This window comes from Grammomys surdaster, unplaced genomic scaffold (genome assembly GCF_004785775.1).
Source record: "Grammomys surdaster isolate TR1022 unplaced genomic scaffold, NIH_TR_1.0 125849, whole genome shotgun sequence".
NCBI lineage: Eukaryota > Metazoa > Chordata > Mammalia > Rodentia > Muridae > Grammomys > Grammomys surdaster.
The window spans coordinates 2,442,783-2,460,774 of NW_021620675.1; the positions used below are offsets into that span (position 1 = coordinate 2,442,783).

The following is a 17,992-nucleotide window of genomic DNA, read 5'->3' on the forward strand; positions in this document are numbered from 1 at the left end:
CTCTTTCTTTCTTTCTTTTTTTCTTTCTTTGCTTTTTGAGACAAGGTTTCTCTGTATAGCCCTGGCAGTCCTGGAACTCACTCTGTAGACCTGGTTTTTCTTCCCTTTCCCTTTCCCTTTCCCTTTTTTTGTTTGTTTGTTTGTTTTCTGATTCCTCTTAATTTAAAATTTTAGTTTCAAATTGCCTGGTATTACCAAGCAAATTTGTAGATATTAACAGTGGTGTTTTGTGGAGTGACTAGGAACCAGTCCTTCTAGTATCTTTTCCTCTACCAACACAAGATAGGGTGTTGCAAAGGACCAAATGCTGTGTGTGTGTGTGTTCTTGTACCACCATTTCAATAAAGAGGTTGTTTTGTTTTAACTACTTTCATGTTCTTAGAAGAAACAGTTGTTCTTTTAGAGGCCTAAAGCTTCTATAACTATACAGTCAAATCAAACTCTGTGAATTTTAGTTATATTCTTTATCAGATGAAGTAAACATTTGGAGGGTCCCAGCTACCCAAGGGCAGGTAGTACTACTAAGCTCTTCCCCACCAGGCCTGCACATATGGTCCTCTTTGCTGTTCTGAGTCTTCTCTGTTTTCTATATTGTTCCTAGGTTTAATTGCAATGTAGAGGATTGGGGTAGTCTGCATTCTATCCAACCTATTAGAAGGATATTTGCCTTCAAGTGTTTCTTCTGTAGTTCCTCATGAGTTTCGTAGGTTTGGTTGCTTGGTTTAGTTTTCTAAGATCAGGTGTAGCCCAAGGTGACCTAAATCTGTAAATTTCTTTTTTAAACGCTTCCTTGGTGAGATTTTAGGTGTGTGCCACTTTTGTTTGTTTGGGTTTTTTTGGTTTGTTTTGTTTTTAAGAGTTGAGGGGGGCTGGGCGGTGGTGGCGCACACCTTTAATCCCAGCACTTGGGAGGCAGAGGCAGGTGGATTTCTGAGTTTGGGTCCAGCCTGGTCTACAAAGGGAGTTCCAGGACAGCCAGGGCTATAGAGAGACAGGGTCTCTCTGTCTGGCCTTCAATTTAAGACAATCCTCCTGCTTCTGCGCTCTAGAATTATAGGCATGTGCCACCATGCCCAGACTTTGGTTAGACTTGATACCAGAACATTTTTTTTTTAATTTCTTTCATGTTTCTTAGACAACTTCATCAGCCTTGAAAGGTGCCATCCAGTTAGGCATCACTCACACTGTGGGCAGCCTAAGCACCAAACCAGAGCGTGATGTCCTCATGCAAGACTTCTACGTGGTGGAGAGCATCTTTTTCCCCAGGTACGAGGTCAATGTCTCTGAGAATGTTTGAGACAATGTGACTTTCATCAGCCTTGGGGCAGTTTTAAGGGTTCTAGTCTGACTAATTTAAGCTTGTCATTCCTTAACCTTGTTATAATGGGATTAGAGAGTTTTGACAGCAGACTTTGCCAAATGCTTCTGGCCAGTGGAGTGTCTTATGTTACAAACAAACAAGCAATAGCTGGTTTAGGTTAGTGAGCTGAGTCAGTGGCAGAGGTAAAGCCTGACTCTGAGTGTGAGCTCCAGGACCCACATGATGGGTGGTTGATGTCTGCAGGTTTTCCTGACTGAAGCACATATACCAAGACATGTATGCCTGGGTTCACACATGCACACATGAGCAAGCATACACACTGAATAAATGTCATTAAAAGAATGTTTTCAGAGCTGGATAGATGGCTCAGTGGTTTAGAGCACCTACTTTTCTTTCAGAAGATCTGAATTCATTTCCTGGCACCCACATATAACCCACAACCACTTGTAAGTCCAGTTCAAAGGGCCTGACACTTTGTTTTGGCTTCCAAAAGCACCAGGCATCCCAGGTGTGGTGATGCACACCTTTAATCACAGCACACAGGAGACAAAGGCAGGTTCCAGGACAGTCTGGTCTACAAAGCAAGTCCAGCACAGCCAGAAGTATTAAACAGAAAACCTGTCTCAAAAAAAGGAAACAGAAAAAAACAAGTACCAGGCTTGTATACGGTATATAGACATGCATGCATGCAAAACACCCACACACAGAATAAACATTAGGTGAGTTTGGTTATACCTTTATTCCCAGTGTTTGTGAGGTGAGGCAGAAGCAGGCTGATTTCTGGGAATTTAAGGCCAGTCAGGGCTACATAGAGAGACCTTATCTCAAACAAAAATAAACTTTTGATTGACTGACTTTGTTGGCTAGCAGGTAGTGTGAGTCTTGTGTCTTTCTCTCCTGTATTGTGCCTTCGACCCCCACATTGGGTCATCTTCATCCCATGCATCTCTCAGGTGTGGGTGGGCCACCCTTTCAGCATCTGTCGAGGGTGGATGTCACATCCACTGCAGACTGGCATGTTGAGGTTTCTTTATGTTTAACCCCTCAGTGAAGGCAGCAACCTGACACCGGCTCACCATTACAATGACTTTCGGTTCAAGACCTATGCACCCGTTGCCTTCCGTTACTTCAGAGAGTTATTTGGCATCCGGCCTGACGATTACTTGGTAAGTTTCTAATTGTAGAACCTCTGATCTAAGACCAGAGGAATATTACAAAAGGAATTTCCTTTTCCTGCCTTCTTGCTTTAGCCTTTAAAATTAATATGACGCTCTCTACTTTCTATGTGGGGCAGGCCTTGTCATGTTTGACTCTTAATGTCTTCTCTCATTTTCAGTACTCCCTTTGCAGTGAGCCATTGATTGAACTCTCCAATTCTGGAGCTAGTGGTTCCCTCTTCTATGTGTCCAGTGATGATGAATTCATCATTAAGACCGTCCAGCATAAAGAAGCAGAATTTCTGCAAAAGTTGCTTCCAGGATACTACATGGTGAGTGAGGAACACTGGCGGGGGGGGGGGGGGGGGGGGGGAGGGTCCTCAGCAGAGCCAGTGATGGTGTCTTTTTTTTTTCCCCCAAGACAAATCCCTCTATGTACCCTGCCTGACTGTTCAGGAACTCCATCTGTCTACCAGGCTGGCCTTGAACTCATAGAGATCTACCTGTCTCTGTCTCTCAGAGACACTGGAACTAAAGGCATGTGCTGCCTCCTGGCTCCGGTGCTCACTGGGACCTTGCTCTTACTTAGAGATTAAAGTCAAGACAGAGGACTTTTGTTGGTGGTTTTGAATTTTGACACAGTGTCTCCAGTGCCTTGAATTACTGAGATCATTCAGTCTCTGCCTCCCAAGTCCGGGGTTTATAGTTGTGTGCCAGCACACTGGGTTTAAGTGGTGCTGGCACTGAACCCTGAGCTTTGTGAATGCTAAGCTGGCACTCTTTTTATGTTGAGATTGGGTCTTCCTGCATAGCTCAAAGCCTTTTTTTTTAAAAAAAAAAAAAAAGATTTATTTATTATATATACAGTGTTTTGTCTGCATGTCAGAAGAGGGCATTAGATCTCATTATATAGATTATTATATAGATTCATTATAGGTGGTTGTGAGCCACCATGTGGTTGCTGAGAATTGAACTCAGGACCTCTGGAAGACCAGCATGTGTTCTTAACCTCTGAGCCATCATCTCTCCAGCCCTCAAAGCCATTTTTAAATTCCTGGTTCTCTTGCTTCTGCCTCTGTGGTATCAAGATTTTATCTGGCTTAATGCTGTTTTCTCTGTAAATTCTCTTAGACATCTTAAGAGATTTTGAACAAATATATAGGTCGACACATTTTAGCCAAAGCCCTTGTAAAGCATAGGAACATTGGATAGCAACTTTTGCCTTGAGTTTCACTGAAAATTAGTTAACCTGCTTACTACTTCTTCCTTTTATGCCTTAGAATCTTAACCAAAACCCTCGTACTTTGCTGCCCAAATTTTATGGATTGTACTGTGTGCAAGCAGGCGGCAAGAACATCCGAATTGTGGTGATGAACAATCTCTTGCCACGGTCTGTCAAAATGCATATGAAATATGACCTGAAGGGTTCAACTTACAAGAGGCGGGCTTCTCAGAAAGAACGAGAAAAGCCTCTCCCCACCTTTAAAGACCTGGACTTCCTTCAAGATATCCCCGACGGCCTTTTTCTAGATGCTGACATGTACAGTGCTCTGTGTAAGACTCTGCAGCGTGACTGTTTGGTGAGTTGCTGTATTTTCCTCTATTTCAGACACAGAAGTCACTTTCATCAGAAAGCCTTATAATTCTCTGGGATTGTGTTTATGGGAGCTAGAACTCAGACCTTTAGCTCCCTGTGTCCTGGGCCAAATTTATCTGTTTGTTTATTTTGGGAGAGTGTGTATATGTGGGGGAGCAGTATGCAGTTGCACTTTGCTGTGTATAGCACAGCTGAGTACAGGTGCTGTCACCTGTGTACAAGCATATGCTTGCCTGTATATGGACATATAGAGGCCAGATCAATATTGAGTGTCTTCCTTGATGGCACTCCACTGTATTTTCTGAGATAGTATGTTCCTAGACCTCCAGTTCTCATGCTTTGATGACCCCCAACCATAAAATTATTTTTGTTGCTACTTCATAATTGTAATTTTGATACTGTTACGAATCACAATGTAAATATCTGTGTTGTTTAGTGGTCTTGGGTAATCCCTGTGAAAGGATTGTCTGACTCCCTAAAGAGGTCAAGACTCACAAGTTGAGAACTCCTGGTCTAGACTGTCAGCATTCCGCATTCCATTTCCTGTTCTTCCAGCAGACATTTCATTGCCGCTAATATGCAGAAGACCCTCCTGACTCTGTTTCCCTAATTTGGGGATTACAAGTAAAAGCCATTATGCCCAGCTTTCTAAACCAGAAAGACAAACTGTAGACCAGGCTAGCCTCAAACTCGGAGACCTGCCTACCTCTGCCTTTTCAGTGCTGGGATTAAAAGTGTGCACATCACTCATAACGCCAAGTCGTCGTCATTGTCTCCCTGCCTCCATACCCCCCCCCTTCTCAGGAAATACCTGGACCCTCCATCCTGTTCAGCCTCTCTTGTTGCCATGTGTTACCCTTGTTTGTTCATTCTCTGCTGCTTCCTCAGTGATGCCCTCTGTCTGTCTCTTGTTTGTCTGTCTCAGTTTCAAAGGCTAGATAACCACTCAACTAAATGAGCCAATAGTTGTTTTAAGTTATACTCAGTCAGTTGTGGCCAGCTGTTCCTCAGCCTTACTTCTGCATACTTATTATGACACCCTTGGTTGAACTGCACTGTGGTGTGAGCCATGGGAGCTGAAGAGAGCAGACCCCCTCTTCACCCTGTTTCAGGGAGCAAAACAGGCTGAAAGTCGGGTGCTTTCAGGTCCTTGGTGTGATACATCTTGCCATTATCATTGTCTTGCCCTTTCCAGCCTCTTTCATTGGCCACACCTGCCCTGTATATTTCATATCAGCAATATCAGGGTGTCCCTCCTTGAGCCTGATGTGTGTTTCTTTCTCTAGCCTTTTTTTTTTTTTTTAAGAATTATTTATTGTGAGTACATTGTTGCTATCTTCAGACACACCAGAAGAGGGCATCAGATCCCATTACAGATGGTTGAGAGCCACCATGTGGTTGCTGGGAATTGAACTCATGACCTCCAGAAGAGCAGTCAGTGCTCTTAGCTGCTGAACCATGTCTCCAGCCCCATCTCTAGCCTTTTGCAATGGTCTTTTCTCACTGTATTTACCTGGTCTTACTTTTTATTTCCAGTTTGTTGTTCGTGAGCCTATTTCAGTGATCTTTTTTTTTTTTTTTTTTTTTATTTTTTTTTTTTTTTTTAAAGATTTATTTATTTATTATATATGAATACACTGTAGCTGTCTTCAGACACACCAGAAGAGGGCATCAGATCTCATTACAGATGGTTGCGAGCCACCATGTGGTTGCTGGGATTTGAACTCAGGACCTCTGGAAGTGCAGTCAGTGCTCTTAACCACTGAGCCATCTCTCCAGCCCTTCAGTGATCTTTTTTATTTAGCTTTCTCTGTGGTCTTTGATGTAAACATTTGTTCTGTTGTCTGTACTGTGTTGCAGTCATTTTATATTCGTATTCAGTAAGTGCTGACCTAAGTTGAAGCTGATCATAGAAAGCCCTCCCTCCCACACATCTTTTCTGACCTGGATATGTCGCACAAGCTACTTCCCCTTTTTTTGAAACTGGGTCTCAAGATAACCTAAGCTATCCCTGTTCTCCCTATATAGCTAAGAATGACCTTAATTCTTGCTCCTGCCTTCATCTCCCAAGTGTTGGGACTGCGGGCTTATGTCACCATGCTCAGTTATGCAGTGCTGGGGACGGAGCTCAGAGCTGCAGCCGTGCAGGCAGCACCCCATCCACTGAGCTACGTCCCCAGTTGCTGTTGCAGATGTCTAGGGACATACCTTGTACCTTGAAAAAGATGATGTTCTTTTCATAAGCGACAAAATGAACTCTAAAACATAAGTTGCATTGCCTACTTTGGTTGTTCTGTCCTGTAACTCCAGTTACTTGAAGGCTTAAGCAAAAGAAAGAACGGCAAATTTAAGGACAGCTTGGGGGAATTGGTGAGAGACCTGTTATTCAAATGAAAGAAAGGTAAGAAAAGGAGTGTAAATAAAGACCTACCAGAGTGCCTGCAGTGGTGGCGCATGCCTTTAATCCCAGCACTTGGAAGGCAGAGGCAGACGGATTTCTGAGTTCGAGGCCAGCCTGGTCTACATAGTGAGTTCCAGGCCAGTCAGGGCTATACAGAGAAACCCTGTCTCAAAACAACAACAACAAAAACCCAAACCAACCAACCAACCAAACAAAAAGACCTACCAAAGTAAAGAGAGAGATGAAGTCGGTGAGAACCTGAAAGAAGTCTTGACAGATCCCACATGTTGCTCGTGTCCTCTCTCCCCATTAGGTGCTACAGAGCTTCAAGATAATGGACTACAGCCTGCTGATGTCCATCCACAACATGGATCACGCACAACGGGAGCCCGTGAGCAATGAAGCACAGCACTCAGTTGACACTCGCAGACCAGCCCCACAGAAGGCTCTCTATTCCACAGCTATGGAATCCATCCAGGGCGAGGCGCGACGGGGCGGCACCGTGGACACTGAGGACCAGTGAGTGGGCTTGGAAGCAGCAGCCGGTCACACATAGGCTCACAGTCCTTTTTCTTGAAGAACCTTGCTTCTGGGAAAGGAGCTTTGATCTGACAGTGAGGCCAATAGGAGAGGAGAGAAAAATGTCTGAGTTTGTAGTGCACTGGGGAGAGCTGTCTAGGATGAAAAGATTGAAAGTGTTGTTAATATTTAGAAGCTTAGGTGCGCATTATAAATCACACTAAATTTTTTTTTTTTTTTTTTTTTGGTTTTTCGAGACAGGGTTTCTCTGTGTAGTTCTGGCTGTCCTGGAACTCACTCTGTAGTCCAGGCTGGCCTCAAACTCAGAAATCTGCCTGCCTCTGCCTCCCAAGTGCTGGGATTAAAGGCGAATCACAATAAATTGTATTACAGCATATTTTAGGCTTTTCTGTCAAAGGCCTCATTCTTACTGTCTTGGGTTTGTCCAATGATTATAGTTGCTTTAAGTTTCAGATGGTTTCATTTTTTTAGATGTCTTATAACATGACTGCCAAGAAAAGTGTCTTACTGGGAACAAATTAAGATACAAATGTACAGGCATGTTTGTTTTTATTTGGGGACTAGTTCAAAATTGCTGAGTCGTGGTGATTTTCATCTTGTTGATGGAGCTCTGTGGGAGAAGTATGAGAAGGTTCTGTGCATGCTCAGAGGGCCGTAGTCTGGGAGATGAGACAGCTGTTTAGCTCTTAGCTCCATGTCCAGATTTGACTGACAGGAGAAGCCTCCCCTGGTAGAAAACACATTTTTCTAATGCTTTTCCTTTGTTTCTCCAGCATGGGTGGCATCCCTGCCCGGAATAACAAAGGGGAAAGGCTCCTGCTTTATATTGGCATCATTGATATTCTGCAGTCCTACAGGTGAGGGCACATGGCTCACAGATTAGGACAGAGGGTACATGCAGCTGGTCATTCCTTGGTTTCCTTTTATTGATTTATTTAGTTTTATTTATTTTTTCATTTTGTGACTATGTTTTGCCTTTTGCATATGTATGTGTACCACTCTAATGTCTGGTGCCTGTAGAATGTAGAGAAAGGCACTGGGTCCCCTAGGACTGGAGTAAAGGGTGGTTGTGAGCTACCTGTGGGTGCTGGGAGCTGTACCTAGATCCTCCCTCTCTTCAAGAGCCACCTGTCCAGTCCCCACATACTGCCTTTAGATGTATTCTTTGTAAAGTTCTTCATGATGCAAGAACCCTGAGTCACACTCTAGTTACTCATAGGTTTTAGGTGGTTTACTACCTGGTTTTTGTGCCTCACTGCTTCTTTAACATGATGTATACTCTGTGGAACGCTTAGTCTGTCCTCAGATAGAAGCACAGGGCGGAGCACTCCCTCTGCCTTGACTGTCTGTGAGAAACCTGTGGGTTGAGTCATGCTCCACATAAGGAGATAGCTAGAAGCACATTCTTGCACATTTTCCACGGAGCAAAAATAAGATCTCTGTGTTATGTAAAACAAGCAGCCTTCGGAAGGAAGAGGCCGTGAGGTGCTGCTGAGGGAGGAGCTGCAAATGCTAGGCTCCATTTTGTTCCTGACACATTTGCAGTACTGAAGCAGACTGAATCTTTAATATTTGATTTGCTGCTTATTATCTAACTAAAAAAAATTTTTTTTACATTTATTTTCTTATTGTATGAGTTTGTGAGTGTTTATGCTACAGCCAGCATGTGGAGGTCAGAGGACAGCTGTAGAGATTTGTTCTCTTGATCATGTGCATTCTGGGGACTAAACTCAGGTCATCAGACTTGGTGGCAACCACCTTTACCCCCTGAGCCATCTCACCAGCCCTCTTCTACAAGTGTGGCTGTACTCTCCCAGCTTTATCTATTCCTCTAGCTGCTTTTTCTCTTTCTCTTCTGGTTTGTTCTGGGTTTTGTTTTTGTTTTTCAGACAAGGTCTCACATTGTAGCTCAGGCAGAGCTGGGGCTCGTGGCATGCGTGGTTACAGGCGTGTGCCACGCTTACTCTGCCTTTTCTAGCCGTTAGACCCAGGGCCTCAGACAGTTAGGCAGGAATTCACTCCTGCTCACTTTCCCTGACTTAGAAACTGACCTTCCCCCGTGGCAAGATCACTGACGTAGCTAGAAGCAGCATGGGTCTCTGTGGTCTGAGCGCTGCCAGTGTTTATCTGTTTAAGGTTTTCTGATATCATGGCCTTTCTAAGTTCTCAAAAATAAATAATTATTTTGGTCTTTCATTTAAAAAGCAATGTATGATACACATTTTTCTTGGTAGGTTTGTTAAGAAGTTGGAGCACTCTTGGAAAGCACTGGTCCATGATGGGGTGAGTGTAAAGTCGGCTAAAGGCTGCCTTCTGCTTCTCCATTTCTTGCCATTACCCCTCAGTTTCTTTCTTTCTTTCTTTTTTTTTTTTTCTTCCCATTTATGGGTTTTACCCCTCTGGTAGGGTTTCAGTCTAAGAGAACATACTTTTGGATGACACAGCCTCCTGCTGCGCCTCTGTTTCTCTGTAGTTGTATCTCCTATTCAACAAGACATAGCCTCTTTCTTTCCTGCTGGGCCTCTGTTTAACCTGTGATCATGTCTTCTTTGCTGGGCCTCTATTAACCCTGTAGCCATATCTCCTCTTCAACAGGACACGGTGTCAGTACATCGTCCAGGCTTCTATGCTGAGCGGTTCCAGCGCTTCATGTGCAACACAGTGTTCAAGAAGATTCCCTGTAAGTGGCTTCTACCAGATGATCCCCCAGTGGCTCCCTTCCCCCAAGAGATGGGGGGCAAGACACCTCTGTCAGGGAGCTGCCAAGGCCAGAGGCCTCTCCTGCTCTGCCTACATCCTGTGAGCGCTGCTTCTCGTCCTTGTGTCAGTCACTGTCTGTCCCAGTTGTTTCCGAGTTGCTGCTCCCCCCTGGCTCTCCCTACATGTATCGTCGAGGTGAGGGCTATTTCTGGGGAATTGGTGGGACTATGCATAGCTGTGGATATAGACTATGTGACACAGGCTCAGGTGTCTAGCAGCAGACTTTTGTGTAGGAAGGACCAGCAAGGATGTTAGCAGTAGTTTTAGTTTTCTTCCACATCCAGGTCAGGAGTTTTCAGATTAGTCCAAGTGGTTGAAGCCTTGCTGACGACTGTTGAAGGAGGTTTTAGTCATTCCTGTGAACTTTCTCGATCCAGAAATACCAGTGTTCCTTTTTCAGACTTCTGTTAGTGACACTGGCAGATCCAGGCCCTCCTGTGCTCTCACCATTGGCAATTGTCTTAGTGAGGTGGAGAAGACTGAGATGCTGCAGACAAGCTACAGGGTGCAGAGGTGAAGCAGCAGGGGTGAAGCAGCAGTGGGAATTTCAGTGCTGCATGCTAGGAGGGGTAGAGATCGGCGCCGTAGGGTTGACTGGGTGATGTTGATGACGAACAGGAGGACGCCAGTGAGAGCCGAGGCCTGAGAGCACTGTGTGTGTGTCACTTTCATCTTTGCAAAGTGAAGTGACTCGTCCTTCTTCTCTGGGTAGTACCTTGCAAGCCAGCTTTCTCCACTAACCCTTTTTCTGCCTTTGCTCCAGAACAACCTTGGGTATGTGTTGGTGTCTGTCTTGGTGATGGTTTCTGAGGCTGGTGCTAAGTAGGCTCTCTCTCTCCCTTTTGAAGTGAAGCCTTCTCCTACCAAAAAGTTTCGGTCTGGCCCATCTTTCTCTCGGCGATCAGGCCCCAGCGGCAATTCCTGCACTTCTTCCCAGACAACAGCGACCTTTGGGGAACACAAAGTACAAGTGACTACAAAGGCGGAAGTGGAGCCAGGTCAGCTCAGGGCTGGGGTCCCCTCACGTTGAACACTTTCCTGCTTCTGAGCCCTATGTTCTCTTCCTAGGACCTCTATGCCCCATTTCTATACAGTAAAAACTAACTCACCTTGTTTTTGTTTATTTTGATTTGGTTTGGTTTTTTATTTTTCCAGACAGGGTTTCTCTGTGTAGCCCTGGCTGTCCTAGAACTCACTCTGTAGACCAGGTTGAACTCAGAGAGATCACCCTGCCTCTGCCTCCTAAATGCTGGGATTAAAGTCATGCACCACCACTGCCCAGCTGTTCTTTGTTCTGAGACAGAGTCTTATATGCAGCCTAGGCTCTCCTGAAATTCACTGTGTATGTAGCCAAGCTAATTTCAGCTTCATGACCCTCTTTTCTCAACCTCCCAGGTACTGGGATTACCGAGTGAGTCACCGTGTCCTTGAGTCACTATACATCTTCCCCTGTTTTTCTCTGACCACACAGTCTTTGATTTATTGATTTGTTCTTTATTCATTGATTGATTTTTCTTTTCCTTTTTCACAGATGTACACCTTGGTCGTCCTGATGTCTTACCTCAGACTCCACCTTTAGAGGAGATTAGCGAGGGTTCACCTGTTCCTGGCCCCAGTTTCTCACCTGTAGTTGGACAACCTTTGCAAATACTAAATTTGAGGTTGGTTTCTTGACCTGTTACTCCAGATAATCTATTTTCAGGTCATCAAAATCTTTGTTTTCATGTATTTCAAGAGTCTATGCTGGCTGGATGTTGTGGTATGTTGGTGAGGCACAGGCAGGTGGATCTCTGAATTCGAAGCCAGCCTGATCTACATAGTGAGAACCACCAGGACAGCCAGGGCTACATAGAGAAGCTCCATCTAAAAGGAGAGAGAGAGAGTTTATTGTTTGATTGATTGGATTTGAAACAGTCTCACTGAACAGCCTAAGCTTACTTCAAATGGGCAGTCCTTCTGTGTCAGCCTCCTGTGTGGGAATAGCAGACATATGCTATCATACCAGTTAACAGCCAAGCATTCAAGAGGCAAATATAGTCAAGACTTAATTTTGTTACCTAGTATGTTATCTATTACATCATAATAAATTTTACCACTGAGTGGCATAAAATAAAAATATAACTGGGTGTTCTGGGGTACCCCTTTTGTCTTAGCACTAGGGAGGTAGAGGCAGGAAGATCTAATCCAAGGCAAGTCTGAACTGTATAATACCTTGTCTCAAAATACAAAGCTAGGGCTGGCTCAGCGGTTAAAATCACTGACTACTCTTAGAGGACCTGAGTTCAATTCCCAGCAACCACATAGTGGCTCACAACCATCTGTAATGGGATCCGATGGTCTCCTCTGGTGTGTCTGAAGACAGCTACAGTGAATTCACATATATAAAGTAAATTTTTAAAAAAGAAAATATTAAAAAAAAAACCATATGTCATAATTTCTTGGGTTAGTAATCCAGATTTAGCTTGTGTAGGTCTTTTGGCTAAGAGTTCTCATGAGACGGTAATGAAGCTGTCAGTCAGGGGTTGGATCCTGTGCATTCTCGGATGGAGAGTGTCCCTCCTCTAAGCTTGTTGATGTGGTTATTGATGTTACTTGGTTCCTTGCTGGTACATGGCTGAGGATGCCCATCTGTTTGATAACTATGTAATTCACTAGGTGATTCAGAACATCGCTACTAACTTCTCTGTCAGCGTAAGTGTGTGTGTGTGTAAGAGTGGTGTCTAAATAGAAACTATACAATTCTTAGACCCTAATCTTAGAAGTGATAGAATATTATCAGCTGTGCTGTGTTTTCATCTTTTTGAAAAAAGATATTTATTTATTTATTTTATGTATATGAATACACTGTAGCTCTCTTCAAACACACCAGAAGAGGACATCAGATCCCATCACAGATGGTTGTGAGTCACCATGTGGTTGCTGGGAATTGAACTCAGAACCTCTGGAAAAGCAGTCAGTACTCTTAACCACTGAGCCATCTCTCCAGCCCCTGCTGTGTTTTCATTAATGACTCAGGGCTGTGACTGCTGACAGCAGGGCATTGGGAGCTGCTTTTGTTGGCTTTTGAAATGTCTGCCTCTGAAACCTCAGATCAGCCTTCCCAGTGCTAGCATTACAGGTGGAGGTACTGCACCTGGGTTAGGTATTTAAGTTTGATCTCAAGACCTCAGGCACGGTAGACAAGCATTATTGCCTCTGGCCTATGTTTCCATTGGAGGGTTTGTTAGGGTAACACCACAAAGAGGAATTTGTACTATGTATTACATAATGTTACTTCAAAATTTAGCAGTTAGAAATAACAACACACATTGCTGTCTTGTTTTCTGTGGGTCAGGAGTCTAAGTGACTTAGCTGGATGCCTTTGGCTCAGGGGTTTTCCATTGGTTACAGTGAGACCCAGGCAGGCAGGGCATCTGTATTAACTGAGTCTTTACCTCAGTTCTGGGGCATTAAGTGTAGCTGTAGAACATTGATCTTGCACTTGAGATCCTGTGCTCATCCCCAGCACCACATAAAAGAAGAAAGTTTGAGCGCACATGACCCCAGGATTTGAGAGGCAGAGGCAGGAGGACTGACATTAGGCCAGACTCACTATAATGGAGTTACAGACCACCAAGGAAACCCTGCCTCAAAACAAGCAAAAGTTTGGAAGGAGCTAGGGGAGAGCAGCAGGGATCACATTCCCAGCTCAGTTACGTGGAATAGCCTTGTGGAACAGCCGTATAACTGAGCCTGGAAGATGATCAACTGCTGTAGCCAGGCTCAGCAGCACATGCCTGTAATTGTAGCATGTAAGAAAAGGAAGCAGAAGAATCAGATTTAAAGTCACCCTCGGCTACATAAAGAACTACCCCAATTACTTGAGATTCTGTCTGAAAATACTTAATTAAAAAATGGTATCTCTGCTGGGCAGTGGTGGCGCACGCCTTTGATCTCGGCACTTGGGAGGCAGAGACAGGTGGATTTCTGAGTTCGAGGACAGCCAAAGCTATACGGAGAAACCCTGTCTGGGGGTGGGGGTGGGGGTGGGGGGCAATGGTCCTTCTAAATCTATTAGCTTCAGACCTTTGAGATGGCTTAGCCTTTAAAGGTGTTTGCCATTAATCCTGATGATCTGAGTTTGGTCTTCAAAACCCATGTGGTATATAGAGAGAATTGATTGTGTGATTTGTCCTCTGACCCCAGTTTCATGCTGTGTCGTGTACAGGAACACACACACCAAATGAAAACAATTTTTAAATCTAGTAGCTTCTTTTGTTATTGTGACTTTTTTTTTTTTGGTTTGGGGTTTGGTTTAGCTTTGGTTTTTTGATACAGGGTGTCTTTATGTCGTCTTGGCTGTCTTGGAACTCACTATGTAGGTCAGATTAGCCTCAAACTCAAGAGATCTGCCTGCCTCTGCTTCCCAGTGCTGGGATTAAAGGCGTGCACCACCACTGCCCAGCTTGAAGGCACTTTCTAGATACACCGATGTTGACCTAGGAATCCTCCTTGGCCTCCACATAGCTGGAAGTATAGGCATGCGCCACTGTGTCTGTCTTACATTTAATAATTACATTTCTTGGGTTTTCTTTTCTGTGGTGTTGGTCTCTCCTTCACCCTTGGTGTGAGTTTCAGGGATCAAACTCAGGGTGCCAGGCTTGTGCAGCAAGCACCTTTTACCCACTGAACCATCTCTTCAGCCCCGTTTTGTTTTCTGGATCTAAATGAAATGTGAAGAGGTGATATAATTGACCTTGGAGGACATGCTGGGGATGGAAGCCAGGACTATGGGTGCTGTGTGAGTGTTCTGCTTCAAGCTGCACTTGAAGCCCCTTTTGTCCTCTAATTCTCTGCCATTGTATTTCCTTCTGTTAGTTCAACCTTGGAAAAGCTTGATGTTGCAGAGTCAGAGTTCACCCATGTAAGTATCTTGAATCCAGAGGTGCATGAAAGCTATGACGTGGGTCACTGACAGAATGGAGCAAAATGGTTTTGGGGTTTTTTTTTTGTTTTTTTTTGTTTGTTTGTTTGTTTGTTTTTTGTTTTTTTTTTGTTTTTTTTCAGTTTTTCAAGACAGGGTTTCCCTGTGTATCCCTGGCTGTCCTGGAACTCACTCTGTAGACCAGGCTGGCCTCGAACTCAGAAATCCGCCTGCCTCTATCTCCCAAGTGCTGGGATTAAAGGCGTGCGCCACCACTGCCTGGCAGAGCAAAATGTTAATTGAGAAATAGTAGTGTACTCTTGAACCTTGCTTCTAAAGAGTTGTATGGTCAGGCATAGTGGCACACACTGTTAATTCCAGTACTTGGGAAGCAGAATTTGAGGCCAGCCTGGTCTTTCCAGGCCTGGTAAGACTACATAGTGAGATCCTGTCTTCAAAAAAATGAAAAGGTTTGTGGTTTTAAACTTTATACTTGAAAGCTGAAGCTAAAAAGAAAAGGGGAAAAAGTAAAATTTGCTAGCTAGGATGAAACAGTCTTCAGTTCTGCTCCTGCCTCCTTGTCTCCTGTTCATGGTTAACTTTATATTCTTTCTCTGTTTGGTGAAACAGTCTTCAGTTCTGCTCCTGCCTCCTTGTCTCCTGTTCATGGTTAACTTTATATTCTTTCTCTGTTTGGTGAGCAGTGAGCCTTGGAAGACCTGAAACAAGACTCTGCTGTCACTTCGATCCCAAGATGTCAGCCCTTGCCCCAGGAATGCTGAGTCGTCTTCTTGGTCATCAACAGAGGAGAGAATGTGGAGCTAGCAGGGCTCTATCACCGTCTCCCCTTCCTCTGGGCAGTAGTGCCTTTGACAGTTGAGGACAGCATCGTCCCTACCACTCCAGAAGTGGATGGCATGAATTTTCCACTGCCTGCCATGGCTTCTATAGCTGAATATTTTTCAAACCCCCATTCTTTGTGTTGGACGTGGGGTTGCTGGACTAGGTGGTTTTCTCCTCTTTACCTTTTACCTGGAGCTGGACTCTTAATTTCCTCAGGACAGACTGGCTGGACATTGTTTCTACCTTCGATCTTCCTGCTGGTCTTTGAAAAGACTCCCAATGATTTTTATAAAGGTGTTCTGTGGGGAGAGTAAGGATGGTCCTTACTCCCAACCTTCTTTTTTTCCTTAAAAAAGGAAGAAAACACAAAGAACACACAATGTAAATTTGAGCCAGTCTCAGATAAAAGTTCTCCAAGTGTGTAGAGGAGCCCTGGTGTTTGTGAGGCAGAGAGGCCGGGCCTGCCGCGCCTCAGCTGCTCCCTGTCTCCCTCACTCGGGGCTGAGGGAGTGGAGAGGGCATGGCCACACGCACCCTTTTTTAAGACAGTGGGGCAGCCATGTTAGGAGAGTGGACCTTAGCAGGACCCTACTCACTGCCAGGTCATACAGTTATTACTGTTCTGCAATTTGGAATGTATCCTAATAGTTTTTCTAAATATAAAAAATTATCAAATGATTTTAGACCATTCTCCAAAGGAGATTTCTTTGTTCTTCCTGTATTTTCCAACAGTATTCTGCTCTTTGTGGAGCTGCGGTGGAGGGAGATGTTTGTGTCTGTTTCACAGGCAATCCGTATCTATGAGGCTAGAGAATGTTTTCTTAAACTCCAGGGGAGCAGCAGACTCCCTCTGTAAGGTGTTGCCATGCCACCTGGCCTGCCCCTTACTCTGTAGAGAAGCTGGAAATGAGGCCACAGAGCCCCCTCCTTCCTTCCTCTCGGTTGTGGCCCATCTGGTCCTGGCTGGTGGGGCAGTGCACGGTGTTTCAGGCTGGCTGTTGAAGTCCCACATTAGTTCCTTCTCCGTCCCGTCTCACCTTGATAGCAGGTTAGCCAGCCCCCACGTAACTGTCTATATTAGACACCCCCAGCCAGCTTCTGGCTGCCTGTCTTTGCTGCCATGTTCTTTTTTACAAGAAGGAAAGAAACAATTTCTTGCTATTTTTTTTCATAATTTACTATTTATGATGTATTTAAGTGTTTTATTCAGGACAGAGTTCTGTAAGGGGTGGGAGGGAATATTTGAGGGAGGGCTGGGTCTTGGGGAAAGGACATGGGAGTCAACATTTTTATGGAGTGTTGCTATTTGCCTCTACTTTGTATTGTTGAAAAATGACAAATGCAATATAAAAGTAATAAATATCTGGTTTTAATGTATTACAGTTCTATCAATTATTTAGACCTATTTTAAATGTTTTTTTATTAGTATAGCAGTCATCATTTCATTACATGTTCATACATGTACGTAATGTACGGGACCGCCCTTGCCTCCTGGTTGCCCTTTCTTCAGTCTTGTTGTCTTGGGGTTAGCTGTTGGGAGCTTCGAACTTCTGCCTGATTGCTGAGCCCCACCCCAGCCACGTTAGATCCTTCCCATAGTCCCTCCACCCAGACTCGGTTTGTGTTGGTGTGAAAATCTTCACCCCGCCTTCAACTTACATTTAACTCAAGCTGAGAGCAGTGGTTTCAACTCCCTGTACAGTCCCTTCAGCACCAGAGCAGTTTTATAGATTGTGACTCAGTCTTCTTAGGTTTTGAGAACCCAAAGTTCAGAGCTCACTCAGAGTGATGAGTGTGGAGAGGAGCTCTGAGGTCAGCTGGCCCTGGAATTCCTTCTAACCTAGTGAGCTTCTCTGGGGAAATCAAGAAGTCTCCCTTCTTTTGGTTTTTCGAGACAGGGTTTCTCTGTGTAGCCCTGGCTGTCCTGGAACTCACTCTGTAAACCAGGCTGGCCTCAAACTCAGAAATCCGCCTGCCTCTGCCTCCCAAGTGCCGGGATTAAAGGCGTGCGCCGCCACTGCCTGGCTGGAAGGCTCCCTTCTTAAGTAAAGCTCTTTTTGCAGGGCCACAGAGAGGACTCTGGCTAAGAGGACTTGCTGGTTCGGTTCCTAACACCCACAAGCAACCTCACAATTCTCTGGAACTCCCATCCCAGAGATCTGACACCCTCTTCTGGCCCTATATATGCCAGGCATGTATGTGATACACACATATAGGTGCAAGCAAACATAAAAAAATTTTATTCATATTTCTTTTGTTTTCATTTTTCAAGACAAGATTTCTCTGTGTACACCTTTGGCTGTCCAGGAACTCACTCAGTAGACCAGGCTGGCCTCAAACTCTGAGATTGCTTGCCTCTGTCTTCCTGAGTGATGGGATTAAAGACGTGTGCCATCACCACCCAGCATTATTTAACCTGTATATATATAATAAACAGACTCTTTTTTTTTTTTTTTTTTTTTTTTTTTTT

At 44.4% G+C, this 17,992-nt stretch overlaps 1 protein-coding gene across 2 annotated transcripts in view; it reads left to right on the forward strand.

The window, feature by feature from the left end:
* Pip5k1a (phosphatidylinositol-4-phosphate 5-kinase type 1 alpha) overlaps positions 1 to 16,749 on the forward strand; it is a 45,548-nt gene extending 28,799 nt beyond the window's left edge. For both annotated transcript variants that reach the window (XM_028789608.1, XM_028789610.1), the window contains exons 4-15: positions 1,136 to 1,266; positions 2,370 to 2,487; positions 2,658 to 2,810; positions 3,759 to 4,058; positions 6,790 to 6,995; positions 7,790 to 7,873; positions 9,251 to 9,299; positions 9,612 to 9,696; positions 10,625 to 10,774; positions 11,308 to 11,437; positions 14,634 to 14,679; positions 15,384 to 16,749. In XM_028789608.1, the coding sequence (XP_028645441.1) occupies positions 1,136 to 1,266; positions 2,370 to 2,487; positions 2,658 to 2,810; positions 3,759 to 4,058; positions 6,790 to 6,995; positions 7,790 to 7,873; positions 9,251 to 9,299; positions 9,612 to 9,696; positions 10,625 to 10,774; positions 11,308 to 11,437; positions 14,634 to 14,679; positions 15,384 to 15,386 (1,455 nt within the window). In that variant the 3' untranslated portion in view covers positions 15,387 to 16,749. The remainder of the gene's footprint in view (positions 1 to 1,135; positions 1,267 to 2,369; positions 2,488 to 2,657; positions 2,811 to 3,758; positions 4,059 to 6,789; positions 6,996 to 7,789; positions 7,874 to 9,250; positions 9,300 to 9,611; positions 9,697 to 10,624; positions 10,775 to 11,307; positions 11,438 to 14,633; positions 14,680 to 15,383) is intronic.
* The last annotated feature ends 1,243 nt before the right edge of the window (positions 16,750 to 17,992 follow it).